Below are 19,935 nucleotides of genomic sequence, written 5' to 3'. Positions count from 1 at the left end.
TTGCATTTTGCTCAGATGAAATAATATTTTACAAGATTTAAAATCCACCAAAATTTCAAGTTTTTGCCCCTGAAGTCCTTTTCTTTTGCAGCTTGTGGGTGCTAAAACCCCCAAAGAAAGAAAACCTGTGAAGTCTTTGATTTTTTTGGAAGAAGAAAAAAGACCAATGAGCAGATAAATCATAGTCTGACACATTAACCATATAACCTCCAATTTATTATTCATTGTGGTTTTATTTTTATAATACTGCATACCTAAAAATATTCAAAATGAACTATTTCCCATTTCAGTTTTAGGTAGATCACAAGTACAAATTTTAGTTTAATCCTTTTTTTATAGATTTAAAGAACATTTAGATTTTATTTGAAGTCAGCTCGCTGATTTTAGTGTTTAAATTAGTGATAACTTACAACAATTTAATTCAAGACTGTAACAGCCTAAAAAACAACAAAGACCATTTCAGCTCATTTAATTAATATTTTCAGTGTATTTACACGATTTACACGCAGGTAAGAGTAGCAGATGCCGCGTTCTCTTTGAAACTACATTTCCCAGAGGTCTGTTATTCGGCGTCGGCCAATGAGGATTCACCTTGTTGAATGGGCGCAAATTCTGTTTGTGTAGGAGCCCAGCATAGATGTGACGCTGGCTGCACAGGCTTTTTATATGCGAAATGTAATAAACCGTAGTGAGTTACGAGCCAGTGGCACGACAAAAACATCGTCTCTTCATAGCGCCAGTCGTGTAATGCTAAAGAAACCTTTGGCTGGGGCGTGTTTTGCCTGGGCAATGTCCGCAGCTAGACCTTACTCAAAGAAACTCGTCCTAACTTCAGAAACAGCAGAGCTTGTCGGCTAAAGCTAGCTCTGTTGCTCCGCAAACATGTCCAGTCTTCCACAAAATAACTTGAAAGAGCAGCTGGCGAGGCACAATCATGTGGCTCAAAGCAAGTTATCACTAGCTAAACCTAAAACGGGGTGAGTAAAGTCAACTTACGACAGCACGAAACCAAGCTAGCACAGTTAGCTGAGAGTGTTACAGCCTGATTATGTTAATGAACAAGACAATTAAATCTACGAATACTTGTACCTGTTGCTGTATATTAGTGGTGGCGTATTCCTGCTCCAACACTTGTGTTTCAGTTGTTGGAATTTTAGGGTATAAATGATTTAATTTTCCACGTAACAAACAACATCTGAGTTAAACCATGAGTTCTCCAACGGTTCTGTTGTTTTTCTTCTGGACTTCATTACTTCGTCTTTTTAATTATATTATATAATCAAATCAGGTGTGTTGAAGCAGAGAAACCTTCAAAATATACGTGGCTCTTGAGGGCAAGGATGGGACACTGCTGCTATTCATTGTCATAATCCACCAGATATAAAAATAAAACACCCAAAATTAAAGAAAGTCGAACTAATGCAGGGTATCCGCGGGTCCTTAAAAAGTCTTAAATTAGCTTTTCCTAATGAAAGGCCTTAAAAGTCCTTAAAATGACAAATAATCCTTAAATCCAGTTTCCAAAGGTCTTAAATGACCAAAGACCAAATAAACAAGATTATTTTATTTCTATAAAAATTTCGTGAATCTCTAGTTAGTGTTCAGCATTTTTTGTGTATGATGTTGCCGTAAGCGGAACCGTACGCAGTCAGTTGGTTGTGAAAGGGGGCTATTTTTTTTAGATGAGCACATTACCTGGTTAAGCTATGGGAGCTTGCGCCATGGGGAAGGGCAAGTTCAATGGTAACTGGATGGCTAATCCCACGTTCGCGACGTGGTTAGCACCGGCTCCAGGCAAGAGCTGGAAATTATCGCTTAAATTTAATTTTTAAAATAGCTTAAATTTGGTCAAAGTGGCCTTAAAAAAGGTCTTAAAAAGTCTTAAATTTGGCTCCCTTAAATCTGCAGCTACCCTGTAATGCTTGCTATAAGTTACAAGAGCAATTACTACTTTTCATTCACTTTCACAAACTAAATGCATGAACTAGCACAAGATTGTATTGACCTGTGTAAAACACAAACACTTTGCCCTGTATTGTCACCTTATGGTGTAATTTTCTTTGTGTTCTGTGCTTTTTTGTAGACCCTTCTTGTTCAAAAAGAAGTCAACGTCCGGTACAACAAATGTGGAGTTCCCAACCAAGGTAATCAGCTCAAATGTTTTGGCAAACAGGAACGTCAATCTCCCTCGTAGCAGTTTGGTAACTGAACCTTCTTTGACATTTTCAAACAAGCTTGAAAGATCTCAAAAGTCCAAAATCAACAACTTCTTCCCCGTAAGTTCCAAATGCAAGTCAGACTCCACCGCCTCAGCAGGCAACTCCTCTCCATCAAGTCAGACTCCTTTAGCAAAGTCTGATAGTAAGAGGAGTCCAGCTCCACCTGGCGATCGTATTGGTTCCACAGATCTAGGTGCATCTGTGTTCCCAGTGGATGACTGGGATGATTTTGGTGACTTTGAAAGCCCAGTCAAAACTAAAAATGACTCTTTTAGCTCTGACAAATCAGGGAAAATCACCAAACTGCTGTCATCTGCTAATGAGGAATTCACAGAGAAACAAAGCTCTGGCGCTTTGCTTGAAAAATCAGGATTAAACAAGGATGGGGACCAGATTTGTACAAAGACCGATGAAACGGGGGAAAGTGTCAACAAAAAAGTGGCTTCACCCGAACCTAGTTTGTTTCAAGAACCGTCAGAGTTTGAGGTGGAAGACTCTCCTGTTAAAAGGACCAGAAGACGATGTCCTCCTCCACACGTGACGTCTGTCCTGAGTGACAGTGATGAGGATGTCGGCACCATGTTTGAAACTTCAGAAGATAAAACAAGTAAGTGATTGGTTGGTTTATTAAATTAGAAAAATTTGAAAACAGAACCTGAAATAAAAGAACTAAAACAACCAAACTTATGGAAAGTATTTCTGCCAATCAGACGAAAAGAAAAAATGGTTGGACCCAAAGGTGATAGAGCTTAATGATGACTCGGAGCCTGAAGATGACCTGGATTACATCCCTCCTTCTCCTGTCTCAGATGAGACGTCTTACACCGTGTCAGCAGTGGACACCAGGTTGGTGTTTATTTATCCACTGTTGTACTCAGTTTCATTTGTACAGTATATCTGCTTGGTACGTTGGAAATCATTTTTTTTTATATTTACTTCAGTTGACAGAAAAATGGTGAAACTGTGGAGTCATTTAAATATCCAGTGCTTTAGAATTGGCGTAGAAAAAAAATACATAAGCAATATTTTACTAATCAATAAAAAAGGGAATTAACTGTTAATACAAAACAGATTACACAATAAGTTCAGTCAGCAGATCTGTATTCGGTACAAAAGTGTTCATTTATTTATTTATTTTGGGTAGAAACTGAAATGATCTCATAATTCCTATTGAGCTGTGTGAGACGTTACACAGTCATCCCAGAATTCCTCGTTTCTATGTTATTCATGTTAAATTGTATCCAGTTGTGTTTATTCAGCAGGAAGTAACTTTTATTTCTTTCAAACAGAATAAAATCAGAAGATTCTCATAAAGGCGTCCCTCTCCTGGATAACAGCTCGGCCACGTCTCTACCTAAACCCTCTGATCACCACTCAAAAGATAAAACAAGTATGTTTTCTCTCTAAGCTTTCATTTTTCTAACGCATCAAGTCATTTTCATCATTCTGAGAAGTTTTAACTCGGTTCTTATGAATCTTTCTGTTATTGCTGCAGAGGACCAGCTCTTTAGTCTGATGGAGTCCATTTGTTCTCTGGTTGATTCCATCCCTGAACATGAACTCATCGCTTTGTCTTGTGGGAATGAACTTTTGCTAAAGAGAGCTCAGAGGTTTGCCCATTCGTTTGATTGTTTTAGGTGTAGTTAGTGTAATTTAAATCTGACCTGTGTCTTTTCTCATCGCAACAGGAAAAGGATTCTTGCCACAGGTGCTGACTCTTTGTTTAGGATGCAGCAGCCAGACAGCACCGTGCTTTCTGAGCCAGGCTTTAAAGAAACCTCTCCTAGTTGCAGCACGTCCAACAGCTCTGTGCCTTTTGACTCCAAGACGCTTCCACAGCCCAGGAGGTCCTCCGTCATCTCTGTGGGCTCTGACACTGATTTTTCAGACAGAACTGACTTAAAGCCCTTGAACAAAAAGCACAACAGGACGATATCAGTAGAAAATGAGAGTATTTGTGACTCTCCATCAGCCCACAGCCTCACAAAACCAACTTTCAGTCATTTTGAGCAAACTACTTATGAAAGTGATCCAGATCTCGACTTCTCACCCAAGAGGTCAGAAGCTGTTTTGCAAAACTCAACTAAACCCCAAACAGCTGCAGCTGAGGCTGATCTAGACGACTTTTACAATGATGACTTTGGCATAGACGACTTCAATGATTCTGACATCCCCGATTACTTTGATGAACCTGCAACTTCATCTGTTTCGAGCCAAAACTTGAGCAGCGCTGTGTCTACTCGAGGGACAGGAGGAGGACCAAACAAGTCCACGTGGGAGAATAAGCCAGTGACTCCTGTTTCTGCTCCGAAACCCGCAAAAATATATTCCCCAGGTAAGTCAAACAGTTAAACAAATCTGAATTTACATGGGAAACCAAAGATCTCGACCAAAAAAGTTAAACAATTGGCCACTAGATGGCAGCATGCCAAATGAAACATGTATTTTTAGGTCATTTGATCTTGAAGATTAATTTTTCTACAGAGTATTTTTTTATTTTCACTTTTCTAATTTTATTTTTCAGAGCCTACTTTCAAAAACCCAGCTCACAATCGTTTCAGAGGCTTTAACTTCCCTTATTCCCAAGAGATGATGAAGATTTTTCATAAGCGTTTTGGACTTCATCAGTTCAGATTTAATCAGCTAGAAGCCATAAATGCTACTCTTCAGGGAGAAGACACGTTTGTGTTGATGCCCACAGGTTGGTTGGTTGGTTGGTTGGGTGGTGGAACCAGACTTGGTGAATTTTCAGATGAAAAGTGAAATGGTGTGAACATGTCTGTTACTTGTATATTTCTAGGTGGTGGTAAAAGTTTGTGCTACCAGCTGCCTGCCTGTGTCTCAGCTGGAGTCACCGTTGTCGTTTCCCCTCTTAAATCGCTAATTGTAGACCAGATCCAGAAACTCACCGCCCTGGATGTGAGTGTGTTTGTTGTGACTGCTTGGATGGATTAGTGTAGTGTTGTATCATATGTAGGTAAGAATGTGTTTAGGGGCTATTCTGTTGTTTTATAGTCTAAAACAATACCAACCAATGCATTTCAGATTCCTGCAACAAGTCTGTCTGGTGATAAAAGTGACAGCGAAGCAGCACGGATTTATATGCAGCTCTCCAGGAAAGACCCCATAGTCAAACTGCTGTACGCCACACCTGAGAAGGTGCGTTTGTGTGATTTGTGCTTTGAAAATGTAGGCTTGTTTTGTTTTCTAATGCATTGTAACAGCATGTAAGACTTTTAATTTTATTTTTTTGCTTCCTTCAAGGTGAGTGCGAGCAACAGGCTCATTTCTGCCCTGCAGAACCTGTACGAGCGAGGCCTTCTGGCTCGTTTTGTCATAGACGAGGCTCACTGCGTCAGTCAGGTGTGTTATTCTTCTTTAATTTGTACAAAATGCATTTAGATGTGTACGTTCGGTGGTTTCTAAGAGTCAGCCCAGCTTCTTAATTGTTTCAGTGGGGCCATGATTTCCGTCCAGACTACAAGAAGCTGCACGAACTGCGTCAGAAGTTCCCCAAAGTGCCAATGATGGCTCTGACTGCCACCGCCACCCCCCGTGTGCAGAAGGACATCCTCAGTCAGCTAAACATGACTCGGCCACTCGTGTATGCATCCACTTTTGCACTGTTTTGTTCCTAACGGAGCTCAAATGACTGTTGGTGTCTGCTCATTGTTCTGTTATGTGATTTCAGATTTACGATGAGTTTCAACAGAGTGAACCTCAAGTACGCCGTGCTGCCCAAGAAACCCAAAAAGGTTGACGAGGACTGCATCGACTGGATCAAGAAGCACTACCCACGTAAACATCTCTCCATTGATTACACATATCTTTAGGTTACTATCGTAACCCCGGTTCTCTGAGTAACATGAGTGAGATGTCTCACTATGGGATACGCCCCTCCGCGGATTCCTCAGAAGCACTTATCTCAATACGCCAATCCTGATTGGCCAGTGACCGTGACTTACGCGTCCCCCTGCTACTATAAGTAGCAAGCGTCCCCACGCACGCACTATTCAAGATAAACACCTCTTCTCGCTTCGCCCAGCAAGAAGGGTTGTCTGGTGAGACATCTCACTCATGTTACTCAGAGAACCGGGGTTACGATAGTAACCTAAAGTTCTCTTTCTTAACATTCGTTTCGATGTCTCACTATGGGAAATGGAGACTCCCGTATTGCCAGACAGCTTATCCAGCGATCACCAACCTACAGGGATACGTCTTGGCCCGCCAAAGACCCCACACTCAGAATCGTGTGAGTCATTGCAGGGACCGAAACATCAAGCTTATAGAAGCATGCAAATGCAAGTGGAGAAGCCCAACTTGCTGCAGCACAAATCTCCTCGATTGACAGCCCCCGAAAAAGGGCCCAAGAAGCAGGCAGGCCCCTAGTAGAATGGGCCCTGAGCCCAACAGGTGCCTGAATGCCCTGACAGGAGTAAGCCATAGAAATAGCCTCCACAATCCAGTGGGAAAGCCGCTGCTTTGTGACGGGTTTCCCCTTACGAGGCCCACCCCATGACACAAAAAACTGGTCCCCCCTGCGAAGGTTCTCCGTCCGATTCACATACTCCTTGAGCGCGCGAATCGGACACAGCTTGTGCCACCGCTCCTCCTCAGGAGAGGAGAAGGGCGGTGGGTAGAAAGCTGTGAGGATAATAGGAGAAAAGGAGCCCACTACCTTAGGCACAAAGGCAGGGTTGGGCTTCAAGGACACCTTCATGTCACCTGGTGCAAACTGGGTGCAGGATGGGTGCACAGAGAGAGCCTGTAAGTCACTAACTCGCTTTGCAGATACCAAAGCCAGGAGTAGCACCACCTTAAGAGACAGGATCTTAAGGTCCAGGCCGTCCCTAGGTTCAAATGGAGGCCCGGAGAGGGCCGACAGCACCAAGGACAGATCCCATGAGGGCACCAGGGGTCGGGACACAGGGAGAAGCCTGCGCGCGCCCCTCATGAAGCTACACACCAGGGGGTGTTGACCTGCCAATTTCCTCCCAAAACCCAAGTGTCGGGCGGAAATGGCTGCTTGGTACACTTTAATGGTGGAGAAAGCCTTCTTCCCATCCAACAAGTCTTGCAGGAAAGACAGAATGACGTTCACCGGGCACTGGAAGGGTGAGACCTCCCTGCCCTGACACCAGGCTTCAAACACCCTCCATTTACAGTCATATAGGGACCTAGTGGAGGGGGCCCTAGCATTCTGAATGGTTCGAATGACTGCCTGGGGCAGCTCTGCTGACACTAGCCCACACCCCTCAGGGGCAGCCGTTCTGGATGAGGGTGGAAGATCGAGCCTCCCGCTTGGGACACCAGGTCCCTGCGAAGCGGCAGTTTCCAAGGTTGGCCCTCCAGGAGCTGGAAAATGTCCGCCACCCAATGCATGGCTGGCCAGTATGGGGCCACCAGAATGAGAGTGTGGCGCTGGGTTTGTACCCTCAGCAAGGTGGGTGGTATCAGGGCCACTGGGGGAAAAGCGTAAAGCAGTCCCCGTGGCCAGTCGTGCGCCAGCGCGTCCACGCCGAGTGGAGCGTCTCGGTCGCGCAGGGAGAAGAACAGTGGACACTGAGCATTCTCCTTGGAGGCAAAAAGATCCACTACGGCTCTGCCGAACCGGATCCAAATCTGTTCCAACACTGCTGGATGCAGGCTCCAATCCCCGTACAGGGGTGTCCCTCTGGACAACAGATCCGCCCCCCGATTCAGAACACCCGGGACGTGGGTGGCTCCGATTGAGAGGAGATGCCTGCTGCACCATAGGATCAGTCTGCGTGCCAGCGTGTGTAACCGCACGGAGCGCAGCCCCCCCTGGCGGTTTATTTTAAGCCACAGTCGTGGTGTTGTCTGTTCTCACTAGGACATGATGGCCGGAGAGAAAAGGCAGGAAGCGCCTCAGGGCCAGAAAGACCGCGAGGAGTTCCAGATAATTTATGTGTGTCCCCCAGAGCTCTCTGCTCCACACACCCCTGACAGAGCGACCCTCCAGGAGCCCCCCCCCCCCAACCTGACAGGCTTGCATCTGTCGTGACCACTTTCCTCACGAGAACCAACCCCAAAGGCACCCCCTGTGCCAAGAGGGAGGGGTGACGCCAACAGCGGAGCGCTGCGACGCACGCTGCAGAGACCGTCACCCTGCGCGCTCTGTGGCGCACTGGAGCGAGACCCAGAGAAGCCACCCAGCGTTGAAAATCTCTCATGTGTAGACGGCCGAGTGGTACCACTGAAATAGCCGACGCCATGAGACCCAAAAGCCTGAGGCATAACGCAAACCGCACCGAACTGTGTAGGCGGAAGCGCGCCAGGCAGAGCGAGAGCGCGTTCACGCGCGGTGTCGAGAGACGGGCCGTGAACGCCCCTGAGTCCAGATTCAGACCTAGAAAGGTTATCTTCTGGGAGGGGAGTAAAGCGCTTTTCTGCCAGTTTTTTCTGAAACCCAGACCACACAAGTGATGGATCACAACCAGCGTGTTTGACGCTGCCTCCTCTCTGGACCGTGCCAGCAGGAGCCAGTCGTCTAAATACGTGGCCAGCCGAATGCCCCTCCCTCTCAGAGGGGCGATCGCTGCCTCCGTACACCTGACAAACACCCTCGGGCTCAGCGAGAGGCCGAATGGGAGCACGGTGTATTCGTAACACACTCCCTGAAAGGCAAACCTCAGAAATTTCCTGTGTGGAGGGTACACGGGAATATGAAAGTATGCGTCCCTCAGGTCGATTGAGGTGAACCAGTCGTTCTGGTGAATCAGACGCAAAAGGGATGAGAGCGTGAGCATTTTGAATCTGTACTTTCTGAGGCATCGGTTCAGGGCCCTCAGATCCAGGATCGGGCGAATCCCGGTCCCTCCCCGCTTCGGGACCAGGAAGTACCTGGAGTAGAAACCGCTCTGAGACCGATCGGGAGGCACAATGCATATCGCTCCCTTCTCCAGCAGGGAGGAGATTTCTCCCTGAAGGATGTGAGCTGACGTCCCCTGGGCGTGGGAGAACACTACGCCGGAGAATCGAGGAGGAACAGAAGCGAATTGGAGCCTGTAACCTCTCGAAATAGTTCCCAGCACCCAACGCGAAGCAGAAACCGCTGTCCATTCCTCCATGTGAGTGGAGAGCGGTGACACAGCCGTGACACACGGAGCAGCAGCTCCCTCCAGAGGTTGTGGGGCAGCGGTGCTCGTGGCAGCCACTGCGCATGCGCGGGGGCTTTGTGCTTTGACGGCCCAGGCGTACGGGGACGACCCGTGGCTGGCGGGCAAGTCCGCCAGGGGCCGCCCACGCCTGAAACTGCTCATGGGCAACATTTTTATTGATTTTTGCTGCGCCCTTGACATCTTGTCTGGATGCGGCAGCGAACTTTTTAATGCTCCTTGAGTGTGACATGTTTGTGAAAAACAATGTGAGTGCTTGTGACGTGTGTTTTGAGCCGGCACAGCCGGCTGCACGTCCTGGCCCCACCCTGGACCGCTCGGGGACTCTGCCGGAGGGGTTCCGTGGGGGGGGGGGGGGGGGGGGGGGGGGAGGCACCATGGCAACATCGAACAGGAGGAGCTGGCGAACGGGGAACTGCCAGCTGCAGCGTCCGGAGGGAAAGAACTCAGTCAGGCTGCCCTCTTCTTCTTCCTCACCTGCTGACCGCCGGGTCGGGTGGGTTGTCCCGGCGGCGGCGGAGCGGCTTGGTTGCCGGATCTCTGAGGCCAAACTGGTCGAGGCGCTGAGCCCGAAGGAGCTGGTTGGACAGCTTGAGGCTTCTGGCGCTTTGGGATCCGGAACTGAGGCTGGGCTCGGACAGCCGCCTGAGGAAGGTTCGGCCGAGCCGGCAGCGCCGGTGAGGGCTTACGGGGAAGGCAGAGATGAAGGGCTTCATCCTCTTTCTTTTTGGCCTCACACCGTTGCTGCATTGATGCCAGGGCAGAGCCAAAAATGCCTTCAGGCACGATTGGCATGTCCAAAATGTCCTCCTTCTCTCTATCAGAGAGGTTGGAGAGGTTCAGCCATCGTGCACGTTCTTGAAGCACCATCATGCCCATAGCTTTTCCCGTGGCCTGGACCGCGCAGCGCTGCACACGCAGGCAGATGTCTGTCAGTACGGTGATTTCCTCCCACACCTCCGGGTCCGGCTTCGTATTCATGTCCTCACAGAGCTCAGCTTGGTACGCCGAGAGCATGGAGGAGACATTCAAAGCTCGGACGGAGATGGCGGCAGCCTTGTACGCCCTCTCGTTCAGCGCTGACTGGAAGCGGTCCGCCTTCGCGGGGAGAGCGGGAGGCCTGGAGGAAGTTGCCGAGAGCCGTGGGTGCAGGTGGGCTGCAACCAGCGGTTCCATCGGCGGCATGCGAAGCATGCCAGCCTTCTCCATCCCCTCGAAGTCCAGCGAGGAGGCTCCTTGGACAGGAGACCTGGAGCTGAAAGGGTGTTTGTCCCAGGAGGTCCTCACTTCTTTGAGAAGCTCCGGGAAGGCGGGAAGGAGAGGCTTTGCCGCCCTTGTGGCCTGAGGCAGCTTCTTTCCCTCGTAGCGGGATCTGACAGCCTCAGTGACCATGGTGGGCCAAGGGATGTTGAGCCTGGTCGCAGCGCGTCGGCAGACTGACTGCATGTCCAGGTGGGCGGCCGGAGAAGCCGCTCCATCCCTGGGAGAGGACGGAAAGCTAGGCATGGAGGCCTGAGCGATGGGGAGAAAAACGTCGTCATCCTCGTCCTCCTCTGAAATGAGGAGTTCCGAGGTGCCCTCGTCGTCTCCGTAGTCCAACTCCAACACGTCCTCGACGGGGTGGCTCGGACCGGCCGGTTCGAGCTGTGAGCCCCAGCTGAGTTCGGCACACGGTTCCGGCTCCGGGAGGACATGTTCGCTGGCGTCCCCAGGCGGTGGCCCAGGGGCCGGTAGGCAAGGGTCCTTCCCCAACAGGCTAGCTTGGCGCGCTAGCCGCCGGCGAAAGCTCTTCAGGCTGAAGCAAGCACAGCTCTCACATGACCCGGGGACTTCCAATGCCAGCTGGGTGTGTTCCAGCCCGAGGCAGCTCGAGCAGACCTTGTGCGGGTCTGTGCTTGAGATTTTGTTCCCACAGGTACAGAGGCGAGCTCCTGCGCCGTCGACTCCTCTGGTGGGAGGAGCGGCTTCCATGTAGGCTAACTGGTGTGTTAGCAGAGAACGAACAGATGCACTGGAGTGTGAAGCTGCTCATTATGCCCCGAGCCCATGGTGAAGGCCAGGACAGAAGGACAGTAAGTTAACGTTCGGCGACGGAGAGAATATTAGAAGGCTCCGTCTGTGAACAGTTGAGCTAACTTACCTCAGAGATAAGCGACCACCGAAGCGAGAAGAGGTGATTGAATAGTGCGTGCGTGGGGACGCTTGCTACTTATAGTAGCAGGGGGACGCGTACGTCACAGTCACTGGCCAATCGGGATTGGCGTATTGAGATAAGTGCTTCTGAGGAATCCGCGGAGGGGCGTATCCCATAGTGAGACATCGAAACGAATGTTAAAGAGAACCATAAATATCACGCAACCTAAAATCTCTACACGCCTAAAGCTTTTACACAGAAGTCTTTTTTTTTTTTTCACTCTAATAAGCAAAGTGCTGAAACAATCAAATAAGTTTCTACTGCGGGGGTGTTTGTGTGCGACAGGCGACTCTGGCATCGTGTACTGCCTGTCTCGTAACGACTGTGATGCCATGGCAGAGAGTCTGCAGAGAGCAGGAATTCTGGCTCTGTCCTATCATGCAGGACTGCGTGATGGAGAAAGGGAGCATGTGCAGAGCAAATGGATCAATCAAGATGGCTGCCAGGTCAGGTCACACCTTTCATGCTAAACAAGAGGGTTATAACTACAAATCAGACTGGTGCTCACTGGTTTTGCTTTTCAGGTTATCTGTGCCACCATAGCCTTCGGTATGGGTATCGACAAGCCGGATGTGCGCTACGTGATCCACGCCAGTTTGCCTAAATCAGTGGAGGGTTACTATCAGGAGTCGGGAAGGGCCGGCAGAGATGGAGAGGTCTCTCACTGCATCCTGTTTTACTCCTACACCGACGTCCACCGCATCAAGAGAATCATCAGCAGTATGTGGCAGGAGCTTCGATTATCCTGGTTGCACCCAAAATGACTGTGGTTAATCCAGGTTATTTTCTGGATTACTTATAATCAGGATTGCATTTAATTGTGAAATTTCTTTTTTCAATTTCCTTTCTTCTGTCAGTGGACAAAGAAGGCGACAGGCACACCAAAACAACTCACTACAATAACCTCCACAGTATGGTGCACTTCTGCGAGGATGTGATGGAGTGCAGAAGAATTCAGCTGCTGGCGTACTTTGGCGAGCTGAATTTCAACAGGAACTTCTGTAAAGAGCATCCAGATGTCAGCTGTGACAACTGCGCCAAACCAAGCGTAGGGGTCTTTACATCTCTCTGTTTGTTAAACTAACCCAACCGGCGGTAAGGTTTGGATGTTCTTTGTTTACGCAGCAATACAAGATGAGGGACGTGACAGAAGATGTGAAGAAGATCGTGAGGTTCGTCCAGGAGAATTGCGAGAAAGTCGGAGCGAGGTTTGGCAAGACGGCTCAGCAGAACCGCCTGACCCTGAACATGCTTGTGGACATCTTTATCGGTGTGCTGTCGTCTCTCGGCGCGTTTAAGTTCCTTGTATCCAAGTTGTTCTCATGTTGGGGAAACGTCTTTTTCTGTTCCAGGATCTAAATCTGCCAAGGTCCAGACGGGAATGTTTGGGATGGGTGCAGCTTACTCTCGACACAATGCGGACCGCCTTTTTAAGAAACTGGTTATTGATCACGTCCTGGCTGAGGACCTCTACGTCACTAACCACGGTCAGACTGTGGTCTACATCTCTGCTGGACCAAAAGCCATGAACATTCTGTCTGGTCACATGCAGGTAACAAAGATCACAGCCAGTGTGAGCAGGTACTGATGGGGACATTTAACTGAAGCTGGATGTGGTCACGTCCAGGTGGAGTTCTGTGAGACTGAGAGTGCGTCCAGCATCAGGAAACACAAAGCTGTCACCAAGAGCGTCTCGAAGAGAGAGCAGATGGTTCAGGAGTGTCTGATGGAGCTGATTGATCTGTGCAAGCAGCTGGGCAAGGCGTTCGGCCTTCACTACTACAACATCTTCTCCACCGCCACCATGAAGAAGATTGCTGGTAAAACTACAACCAAGATTGAAGCTTGTAGAAACTGGCGGTGAGCTGTCTTATTTTAGAGCCTTGTTTTTGGCCACGCAGAGAGGCTTTCCTCCGACCCCGAAGTCCTTCTGCAGATCGATGGTGTGACTGAGGACAAACTGGAGAAGTATGGGGCTGAAGTCATTCAGGTGCTGCAGAAATACTCAGAGTGGCAGCTTCCTGGTGAGCACTAAACAACGTTCTGCTGTTACTTTTTAGTTCCGTGATATTAAAGTTTAATTATCTCTGCAGAAGAGCAGGTTGCAAGCTCGGGAAACGAGTGGATAGACACGTCGCAAGGCCGCTCACATGACGACAGGGACGATTTGGAGTCCTCTTCCTATTTCTGTAATCAGCCTGCTCGGGGACAAAAGAGAAAGAAAGCCCCGTTCTTCAAATATTCTAAGAAAAGAAAAGGATACAGCAGCTCGGGCTCCTCTGCTAGAGGGTGTGTAGCATCTCTTCTTTTTAAGAACATGTCATTCCTGAAATGATCTGACCTTTATTATTACTTTTGTATTGGATGTAGTCGCGGCTACAGCAGCAACAAGTCGTGGTCCTCCAACTCCAGAGGTGGAGCTCAAAGTGCGGGTCGAGGGTCTGGGAGTTCTGTGGGAAACGCTGGCAGGAGACCGGGATTCATGTCTGTCCCCACACCTCAAAGCGTCCAGCGGCCATTTCTAAAGCCTTCCTTCTCACACATGAGCTGAGGGCTGAACCTTTTCCAGTTGATGTCAACTTTAGTGAAACATTTAGCAGTTTGCTGCTGGAACTGTTGGTTGATTGGTTCATACAGCTGTTGTACATAGTCTTACTGTTGTATGTGGTTTGAAATGTAAAAATGTTTAAACTTTAGTGCATTAAAGATAAGGAATTCACGATGGTTTCTCCTACTGGTCTGCTTTTATTAGAGGGAAAATATGTAAACATGAATAAAGAACATAACGTCATTTTTTAAAATGTAATGTTTATTTCAAGTTTGTTTCGTTTTTCTTTAATGGCACCAGTTTACAAGGGACTATAGGAGAGAAACAATATTTTATACCGACTTGCACAGAAGGTTGCCTACAGTCCAAACAAGGGCCTGGAATGGATTGGACTGAACAAGAACAGGATTTGGCACATGGATCTATGCAGATAACTATATATATATATATAGATTTGTAAATTTAACACAATTAAAGAGTAATCTCCAATCCAAGGATAAAACAAAAAAGATGACAGCACAACCACCAGACATGGAGATGCATGTGCACTTTTTAAGGTCAATGCAACATTGCGGGAGGATCTACTGGGAGAAAAGGCAGGATAAGCAGTCTTCAGATGAAATTTCATCAACCCAGTAATGCAACAACGCTCCATCTGCAAAAAATTGTATTTTTATATATTAAATATTCAAATTTTAAACCAGCGTATTGTGTTTGTCAGTTCTTTGCATAAACAGAAATGAACCTCAAATCCAATTTCCAGTTTCTGAGGTGATAAATGTTTTTTAATTCAGTAATCAAGTACATTTTAAAATACTATCATAATCATGTTTTTGAAGTTGCTTGGAGTCACATGAAGTCACAGGTTTTTCTTATGATTCAACTTCCTGTTGCAATCTAAAACAGTGCTTTCAATTTTTTAAAAGCATGAGAATTTTTCTTTTGGCTTTCATCTGTTTCAGGAGCCCTGATACAGGCCATTAAATCAGTCTTGCTGTGAAAAGAGCAACCCACCTGGTCAGGACATGAATATAATAATGAGCTGATTGCTTTCCCCAGAAGGCCTCAGACACTGGAGACATGCAGGTTTGAGCAGCAAGGACTCCCTTATGACATGTTAAGGAAGGCTTTCTCAAAACAAGTTTTCTCACCTCTTTCAACTTTCTAATTCACATAAAAGTAGGTCACACAATGCTACTTTTGACTACCCCAGCTGTCTTTATTCAACAACAAGAAAAATGTTGCTTTAGATTCTAGGTCCTCTTTAAAGTGAAACCACTTATGCATCTTCCAGTTTGACAGTATTAATGATTTTAAACCTTAAATAACAACACTGACTTTTAAGGGTTACACGCCTGGTCGAATCTTTAGTCGTCTCCTGTTCGGAAACCGACAAAAACAACTCGAATAGACATGTAAACATGACCAGAAACGAAGACAGAGGTTTGGGGTTGTTAGGACATTTTCAAACATTTGCCTCACATGTAAAGATTCAGAGGTCTGATGCAGAAAAAATTGTTTCTGTATTTATTTTTTTCCCTCTGAAGACACTTTGGTAATTGTAGGTTAGGGTGCAGGCACATGGAACAAAATGTCACTTTATGGATCATCAGGAAAGAAGCAGAACAAACATCTACAGTATAGGAGAGGTCTCAAATGACAGATTTCAAAATAAAACACTTTTAATGAAAGCAGTGGTAACTAAGTGGTCACATTATTGTCAGAGCGTGCGCAGCAGCAGTTAAGTAGCTGTTTAGCATGTGAACGGTCAAACGTTATTTGACGGTTTATCCTAACACACACGTTTGTAAATCAAGCCAAGTTTTTGCTCTTACAGCTGGTTATTGCTCCTTGAATGATGCTGCCGTTTGTTTAAAAAAAAGTTGCATGTTCAGAGAGAGACAGCTGAAGCTACATGGTGCTGATCGAGTTCAGAAAAACGTCTAACAGATCAGCTCGACTCAGATGAGGAGTCGTGTTAACCTCAGTGAAGTAACGTGAAAAATGAAATTACACTCTTAAAAAATACACAAACCATGCTCCAAAATGTGCTTCAGGTTTGCATTAGATTTTTTTCTGGATGTAATTTAGAGTCCCTGCACCGAATGCATGGCAGGTTTCCTCTACGAGTAGCTCCATTTGTTTTCAGATTTCTTTCTGCATGCCGACCGTACCAGAGAGGTTTGTGAGAGATAATGAGCTACAGCAGTGGAACCAGCCACAAACGCCAAAGTGCTACTCTGTGGTTAGACATAAAACTTCTCCAGGAGCGATGCACTCAGATTACGCAGGAGCAAGTAGCACCATCAGGCCGTCAGTGAGCAGCTGCATGGGGGGGTTTAAAAAAAGCTGTACAGTTCCCCATTTAGAAGCTGCATTTTAAATCTTCAGTCCTTTGTGCCTTTTGTTTGTAACTCACCCAAAAACACATTTGCTATCACCTCAAATCAGGTTTCTATGCTTTAACACAAAAACTCAAACCCGTACTTGGTGCAGGAGGGTAGCATGCAATATAAACGACCCACAATCCAGCAGTCAAGACTGTTATTGCTCCCTGGAGCCGTGAGGCAATAGAGTCCAAAGCCTGACCCAAATTATATGATAAATGTTATCAAATATTATTTTATTTTCTGTCAATTCAGCTTTTAAAAAATAATTTACACTTATTGTCAAATTTTAGCAAATTTTAGATAGTTTTGATTTTCTAAAGTGCAGTTTTGTGGAAAAAGTTTCAGTTTGGAAAAATTCTGATTAATTCTGGCCGGACAGATGGACTTACAGCTAGCTAGTTTTAGCCTAAACGAGCCTAAAATTAAAATGAAATACCATCATCTTAAACCAACTCTGGTCTCAAAAATGTCATAGCAGCCCACAGTTTTAGCTTAAAATGAGCCCTGGAGCGAAGACTCACGTTAATATACAATGTCCCTGTTATATAAACTAATAAATACAGTAAATAAACTGAGAGTATCATAAAGGCTTACATAATAGTGTTTACATAAAAGGCTTTTATTACAACCTCAATTATTTTTACATACATTACAGGGTACATGCAGGAATCTTGAAGTTAAATTTAATACCTTTTCAAGACTTTTTGAAGACCTTCTCAATATTTTTTAATACCTCACCCGCCATCTCAAGGTGTGTCCATTTACAGTGAGCAGCGATACTTTTAACATTTCGGTGCATTCGTAATACGCACCGGGAACACCAGCGTGTACATCGTGGTTTTGAACTTTCGCCCTGCCCGCCCTTGTGCTCCGAGAGGAAATTCCTAAAGCACCCACAATACCCTGTTCGTTTTTTTTTAAATAATAATGACTAAATGCACACACTTTTATGATGTTTTAGGGATTCAAACAGTTGGACGTTTAATTCAGAAAAAAATAATTTCAAAATTTAAGCCTTTATAAAGCGGTGATAATACTTTTTAATACCTTTTAAGGGTCTTACTTTTACCAAAATTCATTTATCACCTTTTAATGCTTTTCAAGACTCCGCGGATACCCTGCATTAGCTGTTTGCTTGTCTATCCAGTCAGAAATCATTTGTTCCTCCAAACTGAGGTTGTTCAAAGAACAGGAAATTGATAAATTAGTCATATTTTACCCTAAAAAGCACTTTAACTGATATTTGTTATTGGTTATTTTGTCTTTGCAGTTTATCAGGTTCACAGTAGCCTCTCTAATCTCTTCAAGTAAATTAACACAAATACATTTCTGACGATGAAAATGTGTTTCTGGATTATTTGTGCCGGTATCGTGATGATCCTGACTTTATTAGATGTGAGTTGCTGAAAACTGCTGGTAGAGTGATGGGAGGTGTGAAAACTGGTGAGTGAGTCTGGATAAAAGCCCTGTTTTGTCAATCATTTCCAGATTTCTGTAAATGCATCTGACCTCACTTGAAACGCAGCCCTAAAAAACGTATAATTTAATCTTCAATAACAAAATAACATTATAACATTTCAGTTCTGTTAAAATGTACATGGAAAAACTGTAAATATATATATATATATATATGTAAATATAATAGGAAACAAACTAATTTGTACAAAACGTACATTGTTACTCTAGCAGTTATACTATTATGGTACATCGATTCAAGCAAGGATGCGAAACCAAAATAGATAAAACCTTTTCAAGAAAATAAATAATTGAAATTCATTGAATTTCAATCTGATGAGAAAAAAGCTAATTAATCAGAGAAATAAAAAGCAGAGAACTGAGCGCATTCAAAGAACTTAATTATTAAAATTACATCAGAAATCGACATTTATCTGAACTATTATCTACTGGTGCCAGCAAATCTGCTCGTTGTACTCCTCAAACTGAACCAGACATTACTGGGTCACATCACTATTGGTGCATTACAAAATGTTTTAAAAACTTCTTTAATTTTCATCAGAGGAGCTTTTGTAACACTGTAGTCTAACTGTCTTAAATAACCAAAAAATGATCTAAACAGTCATGAATATATTTTCTAAATAAAAAGGCATTTGGTAAATCACCCTGTCTGTTTTTGTCCTGTCATTGACCTTTCAGCTTCGCCCTTTTCCTGCTCCTGTTAGTGTAAGACGAGGTTAACGTGCTGTTTGTCCTTTGATGGGGATGATTTAGCATCAAAAGACACATTTCCACTTCAGATCCTTCACAGAAGCTGGCCTGTTGAATCCTGACTTAACTCATTTCCATCTTTTAAAAATAACTTCCTCAATTACCATTTAAAAACTCCCCTTCTGTAATTAAAAAACAATAAATAAATAAAGATCGTTCACTGCAAATAAAAAAAATGCATAAAATTCCTCAGTTTTTTTAACTTTTAGTTTTCCTTCGTGTTTTTTGAAGAGAAAAAATAAACTGAAAAAGGTCTCAGTTCTTTGAGGGAGAGCCTGATCCAAGCCTGGTTTTTGGAAAATGAAGAAGAAGGATGATGGTGCCCTTCATCCCTCCGGAGTTTTAAGCATCCTCTCAGAACCAAAAACCCAAATGGGCTCGTGGACCCTACGAGCACTTTCTCACTTGTCGATGAGCAATCCGCCAACCCAGCGGAGTTTGCAGGCGAACCACTGCCTGAGGGGACAAAAGTATTCGTAATGAAACTGCTCAAACTCCGGGGTCTGGCGGATGTCGCTTAAAAATGCAATGTCAAGGTCCGACTCTGTGAGGATGATGAGGAGGAGGAGCAAGACAAAAAGGAGTCCAATGGTCACGAGGAGCAAACGGAGGACACTTAAGACAAACTTATTCACCTGCTCCACTTCGCTGAAGGCAGAGCCCTCTGCTGCCCCATCCTTTGCACATCTACCGTCCACATCAAAATCACCTCCTTCCCCACGCATCGGGGTGCCCGCCTCTGACTCCCTCTCCTCTTCAATGCTGCAAGGAGCTCCATTGATTTGGCGCGAGACAGCCAGCTCCATGCTGTGATCGGCCACCGGTGTGGGAAGTACGCTGTCGGAGGGGTTGTAGGCCTCATCTGAGATGACCGCCACGCCCTCGCTGGTGTCTGTGACCTGACTCCGGGAGCGAGGCATGAAAGATTCCCCATGGGACACCGAGCGCACCGGTGTGGAGTGGGCACTGTCGCGCAGGGACTCCAGACCTGGTTGAAAGAGTAACATGAAGCGGAAAAAAATAAATATATACAAATTTCACACATCTTACATTTTAATTATGTTTGGTAATATCTGAGGCTGTGTGTTCAGAAGATATTATTAATTCTTCTACATACAGAGGGTTTTTATCCAAGGATGAAAGTTAAATCAATACCCTTTATCACATAATTTCCTCAATTAAAAGGATGAAGTATTTATAAACTGCTATGTAATCATTT

General features: G+C 45.6%; 2 protein-coding genes across 3 annotated transcripts in view; one reads left to right on the top strand and one right to left on the bottom strand.

Annotated features, from left to right (window-relative positions):
- The first annotated feature begins 89 nt into the window (after window positions 1-89).
- blm (BLM RecQ like helicase) lies at window positions 90-14,271 on the top strand. Of its 2 annotated transcripts, XM_015964495.3 has the most exons (22): window positions 90-977; window positions 2,084-2,144; window positions 2,235-2,826; window positions 2,930-3,065; window positions 3,509-3,609; window positions 3,715-3,829; window positions 3,908-4,554; window positions 4,744-4,920; window positions 5,020-5,138; window positions 5,265-5,378; window positions 5,484-5,582; window positions 5,675-5,823; window positions 5,911-6,017; window positions 11,838-11,998; window positions 12,077-12,272; window positions 12,410-12,600; window positions 12,678-12,822; window positions 12,905-13,104; window positions 13,180-13,372; window positions 13,454-13,576; window positions 13,646-13,841; window positions 13,923-14,271. In XM_015964495.3, the coding sequence occupies exons 1-22, from the start codon at window positions 883-885 to the stop codon at window positions 14,101-14,103; spliced, it is 4,098 nt and encodes a 1,365-aa protein (XP_015819981.1). In that variant the 5' UTR covers window positions 90-882; the 3' UTR covers window positions 14,104-14,271. The 2 variants fall into 2 exon arrangements, with proteins under 2 accessions (XP_015819981.1, XP_015819980.1); XM_015964494.3 differs by having other exon boundaries at window positions 2,084-2,826.
- Window positions 14,272-14,340: 69 nt separating this feature from the next.
- Window positions 14,341-19,935, bottom strand: part of LOC107388792 (FERM domain-containing protein 5) — an 86,471-nt gene continuing 80,876 nt past the window's right edge. The window contains exon 14 of the mRNA XM_015964496.3: window positions 14,341-19,704. Coding sequence (XP_015819982.1) covers window positions 19,118-19,704 — 587 coding nt within the window. The 3' untranslated portion in view covers window positions 14,341-19,117. The remainder of the gene's footprint in view (window positions 19,705-19,935) is intronic.

Source organism: Nothobranchius furzeri, chromosome 4 (genome assembly GCF_043380555.1).
Source record: "Nothobranchius furzeri strain GRZ-AD chromosome 4, NfurGRZ-RIMD1, whole genome shotgun sequence".
In the NCBI taxonomy this organism is placed as follows: Eukaryota; Metazoa; Chordata; class Actinopteri; order Cyprinodontiformes; family Nothobranchiidae; genus Nothobranchius; species Nothobranchius furzeri.
This window is presented reverse-complemented; position numbering and strand designations above follow the sequence as displayed.